Source organism: Leptodactylus fuscus, chromosome 2, assembly GCF_031893055.1.
Source record: "Leptodactylus fuscus isolate aLepFus1 chromosome 2, aLepFus1.hap2, whole genome shotgun sequence".
NCBI classification, from domain to species: Eukaryota; Metazoa; Chordata; class Amphibia; order Anura; family Leptodactylidae; genus Leptodactylus; species Leptodactylus fuscus.
Genome location: NC_134266.1, coordinates 49,695,411 through 49,719,331, shown reverse-complemented (window position 1 = coordinate 49,719,331; position 23,921 = coordinate 49,695,411). Strand labels below are relative to the sequence as shown.

The 23,921-nt window shown below is 44.8% G+C and overlaps 1 protein-coding gene across 1 annotated transcript in view; it reads right to left on the bottom strand.

Moving 5' to 3' along the window:
• Positions 1 to 23,921, bottom strand: part of EFCAB5 (EF-hand calcium binding domain 5) — a 48,690-nt gene that overhangs the window by 13,586 nt on the left and 11,183 nt on the right. Inside the window, exons 7-18 of the mRNA XM_075263735.1 lie at positions 16,035 to 16,137; positions 14,436 to 14,609; positions 13,654 to 13,746; positions 13,231 to 13,323; positions 9,533 to 9,747; positions 9,022 to 9,178; positions 6,894 to 7,180; positions 6,640 to 6,809; positions 5,218 to 5,446; positions 2,587 to 2,739; positions 2,178 to 2,284; positions 828 to 1,084 (exon numbers count right to left, since the gene is read on the bottom strand). Coding sequence (XP_075119836.1) covers positions 828 to 1,084; positions 2,178 to 2,284; positions 2,587 to 2,739; positions 5,218 to 5,446; positions 6,640 to 6,809; positions 6,894 to 7,180; positions 9,022 to 9,178; positions 9,533 to 9,747; positions 13,231 to 13,323; positions 13,654 to 13,746; positions 14,436 to 14,609; positions 16,035 to 16,137 — 2,038 coding nt within the window. The remainder of the gene's footprint in view (positions 1 to 827; positions 1,085 to 2,177; positions 2,285 to 2,586; positions 2,740 to 5,217; positions 5,447 to 6,639; positions 6,810 to 6,893; positions 7,181 to 9,021; positions 9,179 to 9,532; positions 9,748 to 13,230; positions 13,324 to 13,653; positions 13,747 to 14,435; positions 14,610 to 16,034; positions 16,138 to 23,921) is intronic.

Sequence of the window (23,921 nt, the reverse complement as noted above, 5' to 3'; positions counted from 1 at the left end):
ACTTTTTCATAGGACTGTATATACAGAGAAAGGCCCAAACTAAATTTTAAAAAATTTGGGGAGCATGTTTGGACACACCTGGTCTTCCCTCCCTGTCTCTGATTAGGAACAGATCTCTCACTTCTACTTTATCTGTCTCCTTGATCTCCTGAGTGCTATTCTTTGCATGGAAATCAAAGGAAGTTCGGGAGATTTAGCAGGGGGGTCCTAATGGACTCCCCTCCCCCCCCCCCCTTTATATGTCGGATTGTGTCTCCATATTTACTTTGAATTGTTGTTGTGTTGCTGTTGTTTTGTCGATTGTTTTATTTTTATGTAAAGAAAAATTTGTTAATAAAAATCATCTGATTTAAAAAACATACCATGATCTGAGATCTAGCGGCCCGGGGTAGGTACTGCAGTGCTGCCCCATAAATTTCAGGGCCATCAATGTTAGAAACTGGATAACCCCCATTAAGACATCTGCAAAAATCTTGAAAACTATATTACAATACTGCACAACTGTTCATTATATAATGATCCCACTTTATTTACATAACATTGAACAACCCCAGCAGTGACAATCTCTGTGCAATACCTTACTGTGTGAGCATGTCCACCATTAAACAGGATGATACTGCTCTCTAGTGGTAAATTACAAAAATACTGCTCAGTACCTTAATTGTGGACCTGTTTACTTTCCTATGATATACAGTAGATCACAGCAAGCTTAATTGACAGTAGGAAAGATCTTCTTTATTTCCTAATGGAATATCTGGTTTTGGTTTGAATGGTTGGTGCATAAAAAAAAAACCAATAGTTACATGTATAAATACTCGACCTCTCACCTAACACAGCCCTATTTTGGCTATTTATAGATGGTTCTTCTTCCAAAATTTCATAACAAGCTCCCTGTAACATCTGCAACATTTTCTGTAGGTCCTGGTACTCGTGAGCTGGTAGATCCCTGCAGTGGCCTGTGTTTAGATCCAGAACTCCAAGAGCTCTTCCTGTCAGATCACGGATGGGTACAGCAATGTGGCGCTCTCCATAGGCATCTCTTGTGATCACTTCTGAGCTGTCTGCACATTTAAATAGATAGTCCCTGTCCAAACAGATATCTAGTATTATTCTCATAATATAACAAAAGAAAACTTGTATTTATTGATTTGATTTTTTTCAAACAAGTTATATGAACATATGAAATAGTAAGGCCGGGTTCACCGTATATGCGGCGCTATTTTGCGGCCGCCGCAAAATCATGGCTGCAAAATAGCGCCGCGTATACGGTACCGGCTCCCATTGAAAACAATGGGAGCGTATACGGCCCGCAAAAGCTCCCGCGCCATCTACGTACCACATTACGTGCCATAATACATCATGTGAACCCGGCCTAATTGTAAAACATACAAGAAATCATAACAATTACAAGTTAAAAATTGGCATCAATTAATATATGTAGGTCATTGGATCAGTGGGCTATGGTGATGGGTAGAGATGGGCAAACCTTTAAATATTTGTTGCATTTCAGGTGGTTTGGGACTAAGATTCATTTCGGGTTGAACAAGTTTAGTATGAACCACACTTTAAATTGTCTTAAAGCATAGTGTATAACACTGTCAGGGCTCCTAGGCACATATCAATAAAACATAGTGTAGAACACTGTCAGGGCTCCTAGGAACCTATCTATAAACCATAGTGTAGAACACTGTCAGGGCTCCTAGGAACCTATCTATAAAACACAGTGTAGAACACTGTCAGGGCTCCTTGAATCTGAGCTACCCAGTTTCTAGCTCTCTAAGGAAAACTCAGCCAAACTTTATGTCAATGTAAAGTGACATGTATGTCTTTGGAAAAACTAATGGTAAGCAGTGGATACAAATTTAGAGTTCAACAATATGCTGCGTGTTTGTTAATTTCTGCAGCGATCATGAGCAATAGATCACTCATATGACTGCTGCAGCCAATCACTGGGCTCCCTGGTCCTCTGCTATATATGCCAGCAGAAGCCAATTATTGGCTGTAGCAGTCGTGTTACGTCATGAACGCTGCAGGAGGCAGAGACTGGCAGGGACCACTGAAGCAGTGGCACTGGTGCTGCAGAGAACTGAAGACGTATAGTTTTGTCCTGGAAAATCCCTTTATTCCTATCTAGCACAACAAACTGACAGACACTCATAAAGTGTGCTGACACTGACCTGAACAAGTTGTCGCGTCTTCGCATTGTGGTTGGAGTACTGTAGATTTCAGACATTCCTGTGTTGTTGTCTGTGTGCATCATGTTCCGGAATACATATCCTTGCGCCTATGTAAGTAGTAATACAGTCCAGTATCAACTACAAACGGCTTTGAGGCCATTATATATAGCTGTATACCTAGTATATATAGCAGCTCCAGATTACTATGATCCCATGACTATTACTATGACCTGCCAAGAAGAGATTATTTTAAACTTTACTCAAAGGCCATACACAGTAAAAGTCGGACTGTGGCCTAAGGCCAACCAATAAAAGCTACATACTAACTGTATTTAGAAATACATAGATCTAGAATCTCCATAAAGAACATATTTTATTACTGGCAGATAATCTGAACAAATATTAGTACCTTATCTACACATGGCTCCATCAGGTAAGTGTCTATGGCCCGAATATCAGGTGCACGGCTGTAGATCCAAGCCAGTGCACTGCTCACCAGTTGGACTATATTTCTTTGCCTCTGAACATGGTGGTATGCTGTACTGAAGGCATTCGTCACACCCTAGGGAAATAAAAGCAACAATATGATATCACTTCAAAAACTATTGCTATAACTATAATTTTACTGTTTTATAGGGGTAAAAAAAAAAAAAATCACATTTGGTGGATGAAATTAGTGTTAGAAGGAGAACCAGGCAAGCAAAAGGCTCTGTCCAAAAAAACGCATTGCCAAGTGAACAGTACTAACCATTGGCCTAGCAAGAAATTACAATGTATCTAAAATAATAAGCAAAGCAACTTTTCAAAGAGTCTTCAGTACCTTACCAATTTCTTTCCACATCTCCAATGTAGACCTATGTGTCCTCATAGCTACAGACTAAGGGTAAGTTCAGACGGGTTTTTTGGGCTGGAACTTGAGGCGGAGGACACCTCAGGTTCCAGTCCAAAAACGGGGTAGCCGCAACTGAAAGCTGGTGAACTGTACTGGTATCCAGCCACGCACTCTGCTCCGGATTAGGCCCAATGAATGGGCCTAGTCCTGAGGAGGGAGTGTCTTCAGACAAAATTGCGAGGCGATTCGGCCTGAAGAATGAGCATCTTGGTCCTTTTTTCCGGAACCCGGAAGAAACGGCTCCCGGAAAAAACTCCTGAGCGGCTCCCATTGATTTCAATGGGAGGCGTCTTTTTGCTCAGGATTTTGAGGTGGATACGGCCCCAAAATCCTGGCCAAAAATCTCCATGTGAACTTACCCTTATACTTACTTGCTAATTTATCTAATGCTAGCAAAAAGTAGGAGACAGAATATCCCTACAAAATGAGACTACATATGGTTTCTGTGTAGTCTGTTACCATGGAGACATACACTCACCGGCCACTTTATTAGGTACACCTGTCCAACTGCTCGTTAACACTTAATTTCTAATCAGCCAATCACATGGCGGCAACTCAGTGCATTTAGGCATGTAGACATGGTCAAGACAATCTCCTGCAGTTCAAACCGAGCATCAGTATGGGGAAGAAAGGTGATTTGAGTGCCTTTGAACGTGGCATGGTTGTTGGTGCCAGAAGGGCTGGTCTGAGTATTTCAGAAACTGCTGATCTACTGGGATTTTCACGCACAACCATCTCTAGGGTTTACAGAGAATGGTCCGAAAAAGAAAAAACATCCAGTGAGCGGCAGTTCTGTGGGCGGAAATGCGTTGTTGATGCCAGAGGTCAGAGGAGAATGGCCAGACTGGTTCGAGCTGATAGAAAGGCAACAGTGACTCAAATAGCCACCCGTTACAACCAAGGTAGCCAGAAGAGCATCTCTGAACGCCGCACAGTACGTCGAACTTTGAGGCAGATGGGCTACAGCAGCAGAAGACCACACCGGATGCCACTCCTTTCAGCTAAGAACAGGAAACTGAGGCTACAATTTGCACAAGCTCATCGAAATTGTACAATTGAAGATTGGAAAAACGTTGCCTGGTCTGATGAGTCTCGATTTCTGCTGCGACATTCGGATGGTAGTCTCAGAATTTGGCGTCAACAACATGAAAGCATGGATCCATCCTGCCTTGTATCAACGGTTCAGGCTGGTGGTGGTGGTGTCATGGTGTGGGGAATATTTTCTTGGCACTCTTTGGGCCCCTTGGTACCAATTGAGCATCGTTGCAACGCCAAAGCCTACCTGAGTATTGTTGCTGACCATGTCCATCCCTTTATGACCACAATGTACCCAACATCTGATGGCTACTTTCAGCAGGATAATGCGCCATGTCATAAAGCTGGAATCATCTCAGACTGGTTTCTTGAACATGACAATGAGTTCACTGTCCTCCAATGGCCTCCACAGTCACCAGATCTCAATCCAATAGAGCATCTTTGGGATGTGGTGGGACGGGAGATTCGCATCATGGATGCGCAGCCGACAAATCTGCGGCAACTGTGTGATGTCATCATGTCAAGATGGACCAAAATCTCTGAGGAATGCTTCCAGCACCTTGTTGAATCTATGCCATGAAGAATTGAGGCAGTTCTGAAGGCAAAAGGGGGTCCAACCCCTTACTAGCATGGTGTACCTAATAAAGTGGCCGGTGAGTGTATAAGACTGGAGAGGAGTTTTGGATGTGATGCGGTAATATATATTTGTTGGTTGTAAGGGTGGACATCTCCTTAAAGTTTTTTTTTTTTTATGTATATCTAGATATAGCTAAGGCAAAGTTCACATCTGGGCTGGAATCTCCGTCTCAGTGTCTGCTTGAAAATTGGTGGATAATAAAATCCTGCACAAAGGACTTATTCCTCTGCCGGTTACAGTTTTAAAACAACATGAAATTCAATGGACCCCCATTATAGTCAATGGGGTCTGCCGCAATCAGTGTGTTACTGTTATTTTATCAGTCTAACTCTCTGCTGTTCTGGTCCTCCTACAACGGAGCGACGACGCTATTGTAAATCTATCGTAAATTGGTTAATCACAAAATGACAGGACATAAAACCAGTCGTGGCTTAACCATTATCCAGAAGAAGAGGACTGATGCTCATCATACGTACCTGATAAAAACTGATTTCATGTGAGAGGAATATATTCCGGTCTTTGAGTTCTCTCAGAGTGTCAATGCTAAGGGCACCGAATACTCGCTGCTGCATGTCCATTAATGGCAGTACAATGAGTGAACCCTTTCTCTCTTCTTCAGGTCGCTCTGTATTCCAGAACTGAATATTACCATGATATTGAACACGAGGCACATGTTGTGGTGACCCGCTGTCCACCGCTGCAAAGCTGAATATTTTATAGATAGTAAACATTGGGGGATTGCAGGAAAAAAATCAAATCTATAAAATGCAGAATAATCTAGAAAGCAAAACTGATAAAAGTGTATTAGGGCCCCTTCACACGGCGTAAGCACTCGGCTCATTCCAAGCCGTACACGCAAGCGCTTCTAAACACTTCCCATTCACTTCAATGGGAGCGCTCGTAAAGCCGGCTTTACGCGCACTCCCATTGAAGTGAATGGGAAGTGTTTAGAAGCGCTCGCGTGTATGGCTCGGAATGAGCCGAGCGCTTACGCCGTGTGAAGGGGCCCTTAGCAATACATTAGAGAGAAATAGACACTACTATTAGACTATAGACATCCTTAGCAAAGAAAGAGCAGACTAGCAGCTCAGTCTCAACTCACAGTGGTAACAATTGCAAGAAGTGTACCACCATATTTATATTCTGTTCTATCTCAAGCAAAGTTGAACCCTGTTCCTGCACGCCTCATGTCTCTGAGTATTATTCCTGCACGACCATCATGGATACTCCCACTCTCATCAGGCTCAGGAAGGCTAACCACAACTAGGACATGCCCAGGGAAAATATTACCACCGCCATCAGGTACCCTACAGACCCCCTCAGCATTGCACAAGCCCAGGAGGAGAGCTGGAGGAATTGATAGAGTTCATAGCTACAGTGACAAGTTCAAGTATTACTACTCAGGTTTCCTCCAATGGGTTGCTGCAGTTGTTCAGATGGTGGGTTGCGATGCTGCCATGACAGACTATAATGTCTGGCTGTGAAAATAAATAACATTTTCATTCTTGTCGGCCATAAGGAATGGTGAGCCCTGATTCTACAGGGGTAAAGGTGTGCATTGTAACACCAGTGCACCATGCTGTCACAATGAGAAGAGTAGTAAGATGGAGATAAAAGTGGAGTTTTGATGCTAATAGGAGGAAGGGATGTATGGATATTGTGTAGTATCTATTAGAGATGCCTTTGGCCTGTGTGATGATTGGGCTTGAGGACGAGCCTTCTTACTAGAACCATGGTGTGCTTGAGTCTGGAGCTGGACTAAGGAGGTGAGAAGTGATGAAGACTAAGAATGTCCACGGAGATAAAACCCTTACTGTTCTACCAAGCAAGAACAAGTTATTACAAGAGCAGAGAACCACTAAAGTAACACCACCATAAATACATGGTTACTTTCTTACCTCACACCCTTCATATCTCTCATAAGAGTCTTATTTAATACATATATGGCATCTTCAGAAGTACATGCGACATAACGTAGAACTTCATTCCATTTTTCGCTCACTGAACTTTGCTCAAGAAGAGCGATACTGGCACTGATCTTCTTATTATTCCCATGCGCCTCGGCATCCTGTACATATACAGAGAATAACACTTTAGATGTTTACTGACGGGGATACTTAATGTATCTTGCACCATGTTGATTTAGACATGCCTTATACATGGCTTGAAATACAGCTTTGTACACTGGCTCAAATCTTCCACCACTGGTTTCAGCAACCGACTGAACGTGTTGCAGCCACTTCCTGCGCGAGGCTCCTCGTAGCTTCTCCACCTGAGTCCGCTCCACACTGGTGGTTAGAAACTCCACCACATGTTCATATACCTCTTCTTCTGGACCTGGAAGCTGATGGATTAAACCCAAGATGTACTTGATGAACTCCGTCACTGACAACTTTCTTGATTCGCGCTGAGACTGTGAGGAGCTAAGACTTTCCCTTCCTATATAAAAGAAATAATTAAAAATACTTCAATGGAGACAATGCCTTTCGAAAGGTTCTGGGGTCTGTGGTGTAGAGGCTTCTGTCTACCACTTCATTTTGCTTGTTGTTGAGCCAGATCCCTTTATATGAACCATGTACTACTGATGATATTTTGCCCTTTATTCTGCTGTATGTGCCTGATATGTACTCCACGCTGATAATATGGTGAGAATTGTTCATTTCTTTTCTATCTATACCTTATATCTATACCTAAATTTATAATTGAATAAGACACGTTAAAAAAAACAGCCATGCAAGTATGAATTCTTTATGTATTCAAGGATTACATATGTTTTGCTTGAGAGCGTGCAGAAGTAACAGTCAAAACTGGCCCAAGAATGTGAGGGCGCCCCAAATGTTCCTTTGCCATGCAAAATATAATAGTATTCTAAAAGACACAAGGTGAGTAGGGGTCCCATTACATATTTTGCATTGGAGCCTAGGAGCTTCAAGTTACACCTGATGACATGAATACATTAAATTCTATATGTCACATTCATTTGGGTTTTGCATATGGGCAATGTAATTTTCTAGATAAAGTGTATCAGGGCATCCAAAGGGGTTTTCCCTTGAAGCAAGCAATTCTCTATCCATATCCATCCCATCCTGAATGGAGTGGTGGTCGGGTAGTACACAAACTGCTACATTCATTTCAGTGCTATACTTTGGCTATCTCGGGCAATCCCATTGAAATGCATAAAGCTGTTCCCTCACTCCATTTAGGACGGGGGATGAAAGACCCCTGTACTCCTGATCGGTCTGAGTGCTTGGATAGCTACTATCTATATCTGTGTGATAGATGAGTGTCTAAATAGTGGTCAACCTGTGCAACTGACATCCCTCGACCAACAAAAAGCATGTCCATAGTGGTATGTTCATGCATGGTGTGACGGAATCACTTTTTTTTTTTTAATAATTAAACCCAGATGGTGAAACATTACTTTTTCCTCCGTTTTGACTGATTGTAGATTTTTTGTATTCTATTTTTTCTACACATGATTATGAAAGCAGTCCTTCTGCCAGAGCTACTGGCAAGAGCAGAGATAGGCTTTACAGCAGCCACGTGGATCTTATACACAACAGTATGAAGTTGTTCATTGAGATATATGGGATAGTTTTCTAGAAATACCCTGTGCAGAAAGGGGGAGTAGATAAGCTGTGATATCAGCTATATTAAATAATGTTATCTATATATAAATGATATCTGCAGGGGTGGATTAAGAGTACCATGGACCTTAGGGTGTTTAGAAAACTCAGGCCTGCCCCATACACAACAAAGATCCCTGTGACAGAATAATATCCCATAACGGCCCCTCCTATGCAGTATAATATCTCATACTGACCCCTCCACATAGTATAATCTCCCACAGTGGGCCTTCATACACTATAATGTCCCACAGGCCCAATTACAGGTCTGTGAGGTCTATGACATAATTCAGGACCCCGGAAGATGCCCAAAGAAGATGTGCTGGAGCTCAGGGAAGGTGAGTAACACTGATCATATCGCATTAACCCGGACCTGACCTTGGATTTGTACCACATTTCTGCTTATTATCTCCCTTTGGGAATGTCATCTGCAAAGCATCAGTTATGGGAGACCATTATAAAGGACAAAACCTGGAGATTCCCAGAACACAGTCCCCGTTTTAAAGTGCAAAATCTCTTTAGACTTAACCTTTGCCCCCTGGTTTGTTCTAGACAAATCCAATAATCCAGAAGTATCACAAGAACTTACACTGAAATTTAACTGGTTTAGAAGCAAGAGGCTTCCAAAAATGTTGGTTTAGAAAAACATCTCACCTTTGGACACCACCTCAGATTCCATCCCTTCTTTATATTTGACCAGCACTCCTTCTACCTCCTCAAGCTCTAGGAATCCTGATCCATCATTGTCCCATTTCTCAAACAGGGCCTGTAGCACTAGCTTCTGTTTTGCAAGAAGAGCATCTTGCCGTACCTTTGAGATGTGAAGTAATAAGGCAGAATATTATAGTGCAATGTAAGACTTACGGTAGTATTTTATGGGAAACTTAAATAGCTTTTCCATTTATAAAATATTTATGCATGAAGTTAATCTTCAACTATTTATGAATATTGTATAATGGCCACATTAAAACATTATCCTTAATTCATGTCCATCAGTTTGTTAAAATCTTTCCAGGCAAGACACTCTCATGGCTCACAGCTAAGGCTCTTTTTCCTTACTGTTGCCCTGAGAATCCAATGGAGGTTGAGTATCCAAAAAGAACGCCAACGACCCAAAGGAAAATATGGTATAAATATGAATATATTGGAACAAAATCTACCATACTTTTGCCAACAATGCAATTCTCTCCTCTTCTGTCTCAACGTATTCCCTTTGTATAAAAGATATGAACTCTTCTACAGCGGCCAAAGGAGCGTCTTCTCCCACAAACGTCTCCATCAGCTGAACAAACTGGGGCAAGTTGAGGGCACTGTCATTGAAAGCACTAGGGATACGTGATGGGGCACGGCTATTAATATCTGAGATGATGGTTCGTAAATCTGAAAATTAAACAAATTACACTTAATATTAATAAGATAATTTTTGTTTCATTAAAACACAAGCATCTCAAGACAATGGAACTGTCAAGAGATATGATATATTAGGCAGGACGTGAATCAGTTTGGTGGAAGCAGGAAAATGGGAAAACATAAGGATCTGAGCAACTTTCACAAGGGCTATAGATATGTGTTGTCTAGATGAGGGGTGATGTGATGTCTAAATGAGGGGGTTTACTAAATGCAGTGATTACTATCTACGAAAGTGGTCCAAGGAAGGACAATTGGTGAAGCAGCAACATGGGCTGCCAAGGTGCATCAGTGTGTGTGGGGGAAGTGAAAGTTTGCCCTTCTGCTACAAAACCATAGAAAAACTACTGTAGTATAAATTGCTAAAAAAGGTAATACTGCCTATGAGAGAAAGATGTCACTACATCTAGTAGGGGGTTGCACAGCCTCAGACTACTCATAGAGCACCCAACGGGGCCACAAAGACAACAACGGGGAAAGGAGAGGACCAAACTATGCTAGGAATCACTGGAGCATCGAGGAAAAGGGAGTACGATAAAAAAAAAAAATGTCTATTTTTGCCAGGACAATCCCTTCAAGAATGGCGCATGAAGCCCCTATATTCTTCCCAAGCATAGCTGTGCTGGATGCTGATTTATCATCCTGATAAAGGAAGTTTAAAATAAAAACATTACATGATGGAACTTTTGAAATATTTTTGAAATTTTTGATCTGGAGCTTCATGTTAGTTGTGCCAATATCCTTTCAAAACAGGAAGTAAATGAAATGAATATCTATATATTCTTAATTATTTGCAATACCAAACACTACTTGATATTTTCTCAGTCTACTCAGCAAACTTCAAAGGAAGTAACAAATATGGAGACTTTTGAGCTTTGTACAGTGCCAGGATGCACATAAAAAGGTTCATTATATAGGCTCTGGTATCTTTATGTTGTGCGTCAGGGAAATTCCAAGAAGCCATTTTCTTCTAAAATGGACAGATTATGTGTACGGTCAGACTGCCTGAAGCCTCCTTTGATCTTGCTACTAATGAAACACAACGAGTATCAGTGAATGGCCACTTCAAAGTAAATGTCAGAGGTTTCACGCACTAGTTTCACATGGCACGGAGCATAAAGGGTTAGCAATTTTTTATGAATACAGCAGATCTCATTATTTTGGTCAGGAATATCCACCTGCACAGCAGACAATGATGAGTATAATAATGTAATAGTCTTAAAAGGCACGTTGGACGTCACAGCCATTTTAGTAAATACTGTGAACCTTTCTCATTGCAGAACATATTAAAGGGCATGAGACTGGAATATACCGAAGCTGTAAAGGACTCTGTGAGATAGGTTTGAGTTTAATGGTAGTGAAATGTAATTATACATATATCCTCTATATATAAAGGGGCACTTGTAAACTATCTGGCTAGCACCAGATAAATATTGCTGTAGGTACTGCAGGGAAATGGGGCAGTGCTTCAGTAACTACCCTCTCCGCTACGGTTTGCTGTCTCTGCACCACTGATCTGCTGGGAATAGAGTTTAATGGGAACCTTATCATATTTTTTTTTAGGAAAACAAGTAGTGTAATTGGAGCTACCAAGTGTAAAACACCAGGCCTGAAGGCGGAGGCCCCACGTTGCAGAAACGCAGCTTTTTTATTTTGCATGTTTTGCTGAAGTTTTTTGAGCCAAAGCCAAGAGTGGATTGAGCAGAAGGTAAAGGTATAAGCACTTGCAACAAAAAGCTGCATTTCTGCAACATGGGGCTTTCGTCTAAGGCTATGGCTACATTCCCACAGAGTAACGAGCCGCGCATTCAGACACTTATACACGTGTCAGAGTGTGAGTGCTCTAAACAGATCCCATTCACTTCAATGTGTGCTGGCTTACATTGAAATCAATGGAGGCTTTTTAACCCGTTGATTTCAATGTGTAGCGTGCGTGAGCCGGCACACATAGAAGTGAATGGGATCTGTTTTGAGCGCTCACACTCTGACACGTGTATACGTGTCTAAATGCGCGGTGCGTTACTCCGTGGGAACGGAGCCTAAGGCTAATGCCCCACGCTGTGGAAACGCAGCTTTTTTTGTTGCAGATTTTGTTGCAGATTTTTGAGCCAAAGTCAGGAATGGATTGAGCAGAAGGGAGAAGTATAAGAGCTTTTTATAGAGTTCCCATTCCTTTTGTTCATGGTTTTGGCTTGAAAAATGGCAACAAAATCTGCATAAAAAAAGCTGCGTTTCTGCAATGTGGGGCCTCAGCCTAAGGCTAAGGCCCCACGGGCCGTAATTGCAGCGCTTTGGTGCTGTGGAAAGAACCGCCGTGTGAACGCACTGCAGTTCTTTTCGCAGCGCTTTCAACAGAAAGTTCGCAGAGTTTTCCTCCGTGAACTTTCTGTTACAATTATATCTATGTGAAAGCCGCTGACATTTCCATAGATATAATTGACATGCTGCGATTTTCAAAACAGCAACGGTTTTGAAAATCGCAGCGTCTCCAGACTGCGTTTTTTTCCGCAAAGTGGGCATGGGATTCCCATGAATCCCATCCCTCTTTGCTTGCACTGTACAACGCTGCGATTTTTCCAGCAGCAACTCCGCTGCGGGCAAATCGCGGCGTTTACGTCCCGTGGGGCCCCGGCCTAAGGGGGCATTCACACTACATAACGCCAGCGTGTATCACAGCCGTACACGCCAGCGTTACAGCAGGGCTGCCGAACACTTCCCATTCATTTCTATGGGAGCCGGCATGCGAGCGCTCCCCATAGAAATGAATGGGCTGCTTCTTTCACTGTGAGCAGTCCCATTGAAGTGAATGGGAAGTGCCGGCGTATACGGCTAGCTCTGCTCATGCCGAGCCGTACACGCCGGCACTTCCCATTCACTTCAATGGGACTGCTCGCAGTGAAAGAAGCAGCCCATTCATTTCTATAGGGAGCGCTCGCATGCCGGCTCCCATAGAAATGAATGAGAAGTGTTCGGCAGCCCTGCTGTAACACTGGCGTGTACGGCTGTGATACACGCTGGCGTTATGTAGTGTGAATGCCCCCTTAGGGAGTTTTCTGGGCTTAATATATCGCTGACTCTCCAATACTACCTGTCTTAGGGACCTCTCACGTGAAATGTTATTTCTATCTTACAAAATTGATGGGGAGATAGATTGCAAGTCTTGACCACCAGTGTCAAGTTAAATAATTTGTTGATTTTAGTGGGCTTTGCGTTTTCAGGTATCCTTTTTTTACAGAAAAAAAATATTGCACCCAAAAAACATAGAAACCTGTTGGAAGAGATCCATCTTTTTTTGAAGTAAGTGGAGACACATACAAGCAAAAGTCTTCTAATTGTATCCTTTTATAGGGATTTATTTTTTCCATTTTTCTGATCAACCGGAAAGACAATGGCAGTGTGAACACAGCCTTAATGTGCTAACAGTGTACGGAGCAAAAGTAGATCGGTTCTTATTACCTGTGAATTTGGAGCCAGCATCACAGCAGTCCTCTTCACTTCTATCTCCATATGAGCTATACCTGATAGCTAGATCTGAAGTCAGCAAGTTGCCTACATAGATATAGATTAATACACTGTGACTGTAAAATATCCATAGTTTAGTAATCCTACCATATGCTATACATAAATATCAATTATAAGGCTGGGGCCCCATGTGGCAGCATGTCCATTACAGACAGAAACACTGGAAGTTTCTCTATAGGTATAATGGAAGCAGAAAGTCTGCAGAGGAAACCTCTGCGAGATTTCTGTAAAAAGTGCTGCAGGAAAAACCATGGCAATGCGTTGTGGTTTTTCCTCACTGCTTTTTTGCTGTGAAATGCTACGTGGGGTCTTAGCCTTAATCTGATATACGATTAGGAGCTGTATGTTGTTACTTACCGGACCAGGGTTTGCCCTCAATAAGAGGGGTCACTTTTCTTGTAGTATCTTCAGCTTGCGGGTTTTTAGTATCCTCTTCTCTAGGTACTGCACCTGTACATTTATAGAATAACAAAGCTATATTAATGATTTCCCTGTCTATTTTGCAATATTCAGTCATTTTTGTATAACGTTATTCTTGCTGTGGTTTTGACATGTTCTTGCCACATACCTATTATAAAAAATAATTATAGGAAAAATATGTTCATGTAATTTTCATAAAAAAAGGCAGAAATTACAGATGTGAATAAACACCTTGAATTATTACTTAATAGGTCTCCAATAGGCATTTGAGTTGGTTACAGGAACAAAACGTAGAAAATTTTCAGTATTTTATTCTAGTTGCTATCATATCCATATCCAATAGTATTACTGACTTTGTCCCATGGATATAACCCCTTTCTATGTGTCCTATAAGAAGTACCAACTATAGTAGACTCTAGGTATATATAATTTCAATGATCTAAATGTAATGCTGATCTTTCCTTGTAGAGGCCACTGCAGGAAAAATGTATCGCCAATCCCGGGATTAAAAGCTGATTGCCAGGTTTTCTGATCTATGGTGATCTGTCAATCAACAAGCAAGCTTCCTTTTACAAAAGGGTTATCTTCATGAGAAAGACCTTTTAAAAGAATACTTGGTAAATTACAGCTTCTTCCATATCCATGGCGTATAACTGGTTATCAGGACCACAGTCACCTCTGAGCATCTGTATATTCCACATGTTACCATACTGCTCTACCTTGTCCAGTGTCCTCTGACTGTGTTTCCTTTGCTCCTTCCTCTTCAGAACTACTGGCTATAGTCGGCACTGTAGTAGTATGGTTTTCCCCTTTCTCTTCGGATTGATTATCTCCTTCCTGGAACTCAGCCCAGAAATCAGCTGGATCCATTTCTCCCAATTCAATGACCGGCCCTATAGGAGAACCAAAAATGAAATCAGATATGAAGAGTAGTTGATTTCAATCATATTCTCTATGTGAAAAAAAAAACTGAGTCACGGTTAGGAACCGATTTTGCCCAATGACTTATGTTTTTCCACAGAGGACCAGGCTATTTGCTGCCACACACCATATGTTATTTTTCGTACTTATATAGTGCTATAGTTCTTTACAGATATTGTCAAACTGTCCAAAGCAGGGTCTAGATTACGGTAAGGCTTCCATTATAGGCATTTGCTAATTCCTTTGAAATTGGCAGATTTGGATAATATAATGTGCATGGCCAGAATAACTACTAGTAATCTTTATTCTATCAGCATGAGATACTAAAGTAAATATCAGTATGTCTTTGGAGTGTGGGAGGAAACCCACTCAGACTCAGGGAGAACATACAAACTCCTCTCAGATGTTGTCCTTGTCAGGATTCAAACCCAGGACTCCAGCACTGCAAGGCTAACCACTGAGCCACCATGCTGCCATAAATATTCCCCTGTGTAGTAATACATCTGGTATTACTACTACAGCCAAGAATATAATAGGAATGACAATATTAAACTCTCCACTCTAGAAGATTGCCTAGAGATGGATTTGACTTGTTTTGGTTTTATTTTTGTGACTCAGTAAACTGAAGATCACAATCTTTCCCCATTCACTTGTATTAAAGTACTTCAGGTGATGGAGGGCAACTCCGAGATCTTTGGCCACGTATGGAGACTCATGTTTAGCTCCAGCCTAACAAGTGAGAGGTAGCAAATAAGTCAAAGCAGGACACTGTATTTTAGCACAATAGAAATCCAAAGCAAAATGCACCAGTCCAGTGACAACTAGGGTTGAGCGATCGGGATCGGAAAAGATCGAATTCCGATCGGCGATCGAGTAAATTTCACGATCGCGATCGGAATTCCAACCCGATCTTTTCCAGCGGGATTGAGATCGGAGGTTATCTCAAGATCGGCTCAACCCCAAAAGTGACTTTTCCCATAGAAAAGCATTGACTAAGGTTGAGGATCGGGATGGGAAAAGATCGGATTCCGATTGGCAATCGAGCAAATTTCACGATCGGGATCGAGAGCGGCTGGAAAATGATCGGAAATCGGATTTTAAAATCAATCTTGAAATCTCAAGATCAGCTCAACCCTAGTGACAACCTATACAGTAAGTAAGCTTTAGACCCCATGCACATAACAGTGAAAGATGGCTGTGTGATGGATGTTTTTGTAATGTGCATTACATGGCCGTTTTTAGAACACATTGGGGTTATTCACATGTCTACTTTTTTGATGGTCCATTTTAACGGGTCATCAAATAATAGGACATGTCCGTGGACATGAGACGGTACAATAATGAATATCAATGATTGAAACTGTAATAAAAGGAAAAAAGCATATATAAGGTCTCACATTGGCGAGGGTTGCGCGGCTGCCATGTCTCTGCCTTTAAGCTTATATTGTCATAGAATGTTTCCAAGAGAGAAAGAACTCTCTGCCTGTCTAGGAAGCCAACCTGCAAGCACAAAAACACACAGACTAATACAAGTTCTCTAAAAAGCTATTTTGCTGGCACTTTTTGATTCTGACTACTTTTCATTATCAACAAAAAGAGACTGAGACTGAGAATCTATGTATGCTGTGCCTGCTACATCTATCGGGTACCAGCTGTAATATACAGCCAGGACCTGAAAGTCTCTAACACCTTTGGATAGAATGCCAGATTAACCAAATTCCCACAGATTAACCCTTTAGGTAATGTGATCAATAGTGATCATAGCATCTGAGTGCTTAGAGAGTGGGGAACCCTCCTTTTCCATGACAAGAATAAGAAACACTGATAGGGGGCATTCACACGGAGTAACGCCGGGCGTGTATCACAGCCGTACACGCCGGCGTTACGGCAGACTGCCGAACACTTCCCATTCACTTCAATGGGAGCGCTCGTAAACGCCGCTGTTACGAGCGCTCCCATTGAAGTGAATGGGAAGTGTTCATCAGTCTGCCGTAACGCCGGCGTGTACGGCTGTGATACACGCCCGGCGTTACTCCGTGTGAATGCCCCCATATATTGTCAGTGTGAAACCTGAAAATGAAAACTGAAAAAAACGCGGCTTTTTACAGTCGCTGCATAGTAGGTGAGATTCTAGCGAATCCCACCCATACACAGTAGAAAAATAAGTGCAGTGGACATGCTGCGACTTCCAAAACTGTCATGGAAACGCCGGTGGTTTCCCTATAGGTATAATTTAAGCAGAAATTCAGCAGAGGAAACCTCTTTGGACTTGATATGAAAAGCAATATGGGAAAAACTGTGATGCATTGCTGCCACAGTTTTTCCCGCAGTGCTTTTTTGCTGCGGCCCATTGTGTAGAGTCTTAGCCTAAGGGTAGGCTGCATTGAAATGACCTGTCCTAAGCAAAGACCTTGGGATCAATTAAAGTCATTCTCTGCTCTGTTGGCAGGAAATGTTTTCTAGTCACCAGTATGGCTGGATTCACACAAAAGGCGCTTATTTTCACAGATTCCTCACACATTTGGATGTATTGAAGGTCCATGAAAACAGACAAAAATAGATCATGACTAGAGATGAGCGAACAGTGTTCTATCGAACTCATGTTCGATCGGATATTAGGCTGTTCGGCATGTTCGAATCGAATCGAACACCGCGTGGTAAAGTGCGCCATTACTCGATTCCCCTCCCACCTTCCCTGGCGCCTTTTTTGCTCCAATAACAGCGCAGGGTAGGTGGGACAGGAACTACGACACCGGTGACGTTGAGAAAAGTAGGCAAAACCCATTGGCTGCCGAAAACATGTGACCTCTAATTTAAAAGAACAGCGCCGCCCAGGTTCGCGTCATTCTGAGCTTGCAATTCACCGAGGACGGAGGTTTCCGTCCAGCTAGCTAGGGCTTAGATTCTGGGTAGGCAGGGACAGGCTAGGATAGGAAGGAGAAGACAACCACAACAGCTCTTGTAAGAGCTAAATTCCAGGGAGAAGCTTGTCAGTGTAACGTGGCACTGACGGGCTCAATCGCCGCAACCCAGCTTTCCCAGGATCCTGAATGGAATACACTGTCAGTGTATTCCCGTATACCCGATATATACCCCGATACCCGTTCCAACGGTGTGCCCCCCCACCTTCACCCCAGAAATACCCTGCAAGTCCCCTAGCAATAGAATTGGGGCTATATACACCCACAATTTTTACTACTGGTATACAGTGCCATTGTCTGACTGGGAATTCAAAGAATATATTGGGAATACAAATACCCTCATTTCTTGCTACTGCCATATAGTGCCAGTGTCTGACTGGGAATTCAAAGAATATATTGGGGTTACGTGCACCCACAATTTTTACTACTGGTATACAGTGCCATTGTCTGACTGGGAATTCAAAGAATATATTGGGAATACAAATACCCTCATTTCTTGCTACTGCCATATAGTGCCAGTGTCTGACTGGGAATTCAAAGAATATATTGGGGTTACGTGCACCCACAATTTTTACTACTGGTATACAGTGCCATTGTCTGACTGGGAATTCAAAGAATATATTGGGAATACAAATACCCTCATTTCTTGCTACTGCCATATAGTGCCAGTGTCTGACTGGGAATTCAAAGAATATATTGGGGTTACGTGCACCCACAATTTTTACTACTGGTATACAGTGCCATTGTCTGACTGGGAATTCAAAGAATATATTGGGAATACAAATACCCTCATTTCTTGCTACTGCCATATAGTGCCAGTTTCTGACTGGTAATTCAAAGAATATATTGGGGTTACGTGCACCCACAATTTTTACTACTGGTATACAGTGCCATTGTCTGACTGGGAATTCAAAGAATATATTGGGAATACAAATACCCTCATTTCTTGCTACTGCCATATAGTGCCAGTGTCTGACTGGGAATTCAAAGAATATATTGGGGTTACGTGCACCCACAATTTTTACTACTGGTATACAGTGCCAATTTCTAACTAGGAATTCAAAATGCGCAATGCTCCCGGAAAGGGACGTGGACGAGGCCGTGGGCGAGGTCGGGGGAATGGTTCTGGGGAGCAAGGTAGCAGTGAAGCCACAGGGCGTCCCGTGCCTACTCCTGTGGGGCAGCAAGCATTGCGCCACTCCACAGTGCCAGGGTTGCTTGCCACATTAACTAAACTGCAGGGTACAAACCTTAGTAGGCCCGAGAACCAGGAACAGGTCTTGCAATGGCTGTCAGAGAACGCTTACAGCACATTGTCCAGCAGCCAGTCAGACTCTGCCTCCTCTCCTCCTATTACCCAACAGTCTTGTCTTCCTTCCTCCCAAAATTCCGAAGCTTTACAGAACAATAACCCAAACTGTCCCTGCTCCCCAGAGCTGTTCTCCGCTCCTTTCATTGTCCCTCAACCTGCCTCTCCACGTCACGATTCCACGAACCTAACAGAGGAGCATCTGTGTCCAGATGCTCAAACACTAGAGTCTCCTCCATCTCCGTTCGATTTGGTGGTGGATGACCAGCAACCCACCCTCATCGACGATGATGTGACGCAGTTGCCGTCAGGGCATCCAGTTGACCGGCGCATTGTGCGGGAGGAGGAGATGAGACAGGAGTTGGAAGAGGAAGTGGTGGATGATGAGGACACTGACCCGACCTGGACAGGGGGGATGTCAAGCGGGGAAAGTAGTGTGGATGTTGAGGCAGGTGCAGCACCAAAAAGGGTAGCTAGAGGCAGAGGCAGAGGTCAGCAGCTTAGGCGAAGCCAGGCCACACCCGGAATCTCCCAAGATGTTCCAGTTCGTACCCAGCCCCGAAAAACTCCCACCTCGAGGGCACGTTTCTCGAAGGTGTGGAGTTTTTTCAAGGAATGCGCCGAGGACAGATATAGTGTTGTCTGCACAATTTGCCTCTCGAAATTGATTAGGGGCTCTGAGAAGAGCAACCTGTCCACCACTTCAATGCGCCGTCATTTGGAATCCAAGCACTGGAATCAGTGGCAGGCAGCAACGGCAGGACAAAGGCCGCCTGCCGTTCACGCCACTGCCACTGCCTCTGCCACTGCCTCTGCCTCTGCCACTGCCACTGCTGACTGTGCTGGCGATGCACTCCAGAGGACGAGCCAGGACACCACTTCATCTGCCTCCGCCACTTTGTTGACTTCTACCTCATCCTCCCCTGGTCCTGTCTTATCTCCTTCTCCTGCACCATCAAAGGCACCATCAGGCGTTTCTTTACAACAACCCACCATCTCTCAGACATTGGAGCGGCGGCAGAAATACACTGCTAACCACCCACACGCGCAAGCCTTGAACGCCAACATCGCTAAACTGCTGGCCCAGGAGATGTTGGCGTTCCGGCTTGTTGAAACTCCCGCCTTCCTGGACCTGATGGCAACTGCGGCACCTCGCTATGCCGTCCCTAGCCGTCACTACTTCTCCCGGTGTGCCGTCCCCGCCTTGCACCAGCACGTGTCACTCAACATCAGGCGGGCCCTTAGTTCCGCGCTTTGCACAAAAGTCCACTTGACCACCGACGCGTGGACAAGTGCATGCGGACAGGGACGCTACATTTCACTGACGGCACACTGGGTGAATGTAGTTGAGGCTGGGACTGCTTCCCAAACTGGCCCGGTGTACCTCGTCTCCCCGCCTAACATTCCTGGCAGGGACACGAGAAGAACACCCCCCTCCTCCTCCTCCTCTACCGCCTCCTCCTCCGCCACCGCCTCCTCCTCCGCCACCGCCTCCTCCTCCGCTGTTAGATTGACCCCAGCTACGAGTTGGAAACGTTGCAGCACTGGCGTTGGTAGACGTCAGCAGGCTGTGCTGAAGCTGATCAGCTTGGGGGACAGACAGCACACTGCCTCCGAGGTGAGGGATGCCGTCCTCAATGAGACGGCAATATGGTTTGAGCCGCTGCACCTGGGCCCAGGCATGGTCGTTTGTGATAACGGCCGGAACCTGGTAGCAGCTCTGGAGCTTGCCGGACTCCAACATGTTCCATGCCTGGCCCACGTCTTCAACCTAGTGGTGCAACGTTTCCTAAAGAGCTACCCCAATGTTCCAGAGCTACTGGTGAAAGTGCGGCGCATGTGCGCCCACTTTCGCAAGTCGACAGTAGCCGCTGCTAGCTTAAAATCTCTCCAGCAACGCCTGCATGTGCCACAACACCGGCTTTTGTGCGACGTCCCCACACGCTGGAACTCAACGTTTCAGATGTTGAATAGAGTGGTTGAGCAACAGAGACCTTTGATGGAATACCAGCTACAAAACCCTAGGGTGCCACAAAGTCAGCTGCCTCAGTTTCACATCCATGAGTGGCCATGGATGAGAGACCTTTGTGACATCCTACGGGTCTTTGAGGAGTCCACAAGGAGGGTGAGCTCTGAGGATGCGATGGTGAGCCTTACAATCCCGCTCTTGTGTGTTCTGAGAGAATCCCTGATTGACATCAGGGATAACTCAGATCACACAGAGGAGTTAGGGATAGCATCCGATCCGTCACAGCTGGAGAGTAGGTCCACACATCTGTCCGCTTCACTGCGTTTAATGGAGGAGGAGGAGGAGGAGGAAGAAGAGTTGTCCGATGATGTGATGGTGATACAGGAGGCTTCCGGGCAACTGCGAATCGTCCCATTGTTGCAGCGCGGATGGGTAGACATGGAGGATGAGGAGGAAATGGAGATTGAACTTTCCGGTGGGGCCAGAGGAGTCATGCCAACTAACACTGTGGCAGACATGGCTGAGTTCATGTTGGGGTGCTTTACAACCGACAAGCGTATTGTCAAAATCATGGAGGACAACCAGTACTGGATCTTTGCTATCCTTGACCCCCGGTATAAAAACAACATCTCGTCTTTTATTCCGGTAGAGGGGAGGGCCAATCGCATCAATGCTTGCCACAGGCAATTGGTGCAGAATATGATGGAGATGTTTCCAGCATGTGACGTTGGCGGCAGGGAGGGCAGTTCCTCCAGTAGGCAACCAAGTTCTCACCGGTCCACACAAACGAGGGGCACACTGTCTAAGGTCTGGGACACCTTGATGGCACCCCCTCGCCAAAGTGCCGCCACGGAGGGTCCTAGTGTCACCAGGCGTGAGAAGTATAGGCGCATGTTGCGGGAATACCTTTCCGACCACAGCCCTGTCCTCTCCGACCCCTCTGCGCCCTACACGTATTGGGTGTCGAAGTTGGACCTGTGGCTTGAACTTGCCCTATATGCCTTGGAGGTGCTGTCCTGTCCTGCCGCCAGCGTCCTATCTGAGAGGGTGTTCAGTGCAGCCGGTGGCATCATCACTGACAAGCGCACCCGTCTGTCAGCTGAGAGTGCCGACCGGCTCACTTTGATAAAAATGAACCACCACTGGATAGAGCCTTCATTTTTGTGCCCACCTGTGTAAAGCACCCCAACATGAAACTCCATGTCTGTACTCAACCTCTCCAATTCCTCCGCATCCTCATACTCATCCACCATAAGCGTTGCACAATTCTGCTAATACTAGGCTCCCTCCAACATGATTTCCCCCAACTCTGCTGGTTAGAGGCTCCCTCCACCCTGATTTCCACCAACTCTACTGGTTAGAGGCTCCCTCCACCATGAATTTGCCCAAACTGGGCTGGTTAGAGGCTCCCTCCACCATGAATTGGTCCAAACTGGGTTTTTTAGAGGCTCCCTCCACCATGAATTGGTCCAAACTGGGGTTTTTAGAGGCTCCCTCCACCATGAATTGGTCCAAACTGGGCTGTTTAGCGGCTCCCTCCACCATTAATTGGTCCAAACTGGGCTGGTTAGAGGCTCCCTCCACCATGAATTTGCCCAAACTGGGCTGTTTAGAGGCTCCCTCCACCATGAATTGGTCCAAACTGGGCTGTTTAGAGGCTCCCTCCACCATGAATTTGCCCAAACTGGGCTGTTTAGAGGCTCCCTCCACCATGAATTGGTCCAAACTGGGCTGTTTAGAGGCTCCCTCCACCATTAATTGGTCCAAACTGGGCTGGTTAGAGGCTCCCTCCACCATGAATTTCCCAAAACTTGGCTGTTTAGAGGCTCCCTCCACCATTAATTGGTCCAAACTGGGCTGGTTAGAGGCTCCCTCCACCATGAATTTGCCCAAACTGGGCTGTTTAGAGGCTCCCTCCACCATGAATTGGTCCAAACTGGGTTTTTTAGAGGCTCCCTCCACCATGAATTGGTCCAAACTGGGCTGTTTAGAGGCTCCCTCCACCATGAATTTGCCCAAACTGGGCTGTTTAGCGGCTCCCTCCACCATTAATTGGTCCAAACTGGGCTGGTTAGAGGCTCCCTCCACCATGAATTTGCCCAAACTGGGCTGTTTAGAGGCTCCCTCCACCATGAATTTGCCCAAACTGGGCTGGTTAGAAGCTCCCTCCACCATGAATTGGTCCAAACTGGGTTTTTTAGAGGCTCCCTCCACCATGAATTTGCCCAAACTGGGCTGTTTAGAGGCTCCCTCCACCATGAATTGGTCCAAACTGGGCTGTTTAGAGGCTCCCTCCACCATTAATTGGTCCAAACTGGGCTGGTTAGAGGCTCCCTCCACCATGAATTTCCCAAAACTTGGCTGTTTAGAGGCTCCCTCCACCATTAATTGGTCCAAACTGGGCTGGTTAGAGGCTCCCTCCACCATGAATTTGCCCAAACTGGGCTGTTTAGAGGCTCCCTCCACCATGAATTGGTCCAAACTGGGTTTTTTAGAGGCTCCCTCCACCATGAATTGGTCCAAACTGGGCTGTTTAGAGGCTCCCTCCACCATGAATTTGCCCAAACTGGGCTGTTTAGCGGCTCCCTCCACCATTAATTGGTCCAAACTGGGCTGGTTAGAGGCTCCCTCCACCATGAATTTGCCCAAACTGGGCTGTTTAGAGGCTCCCTCCACCATGAATTTGCCCAAACTGGGCTGGTTAGAGGCTCCCTCCACCATGAATTGGTCCAAACTGGGGTTTTTAGAGGCTCCCTCCACCATGAATTGGTCCAAACTTGGCTGTTTAGAGGCTCCCTCCACCATGAATTGGTCCAAACTGGGGTGGTTAGAGGCTCCCTCCACCATTAATTGGTCCAAACTGGGCTGGTTAGAGGCTCCCTCCACCATTAATTGGTCCAAACTGGGCTGGTTAGAGGCTCCCTCCACCATTAATTGGTCCAAACTGGGCTGGTTAGAGGCTCCCTCCACCATGAATTTGCCCAAACTGGGCTGTTTAGAGGCTCCCTCCACCATGAATTGGTCCAAACTGGGTTTTTTAGAGGCTCCCTCCACCATGAATTGGTCCAAACTGGGCTGTTTAGAG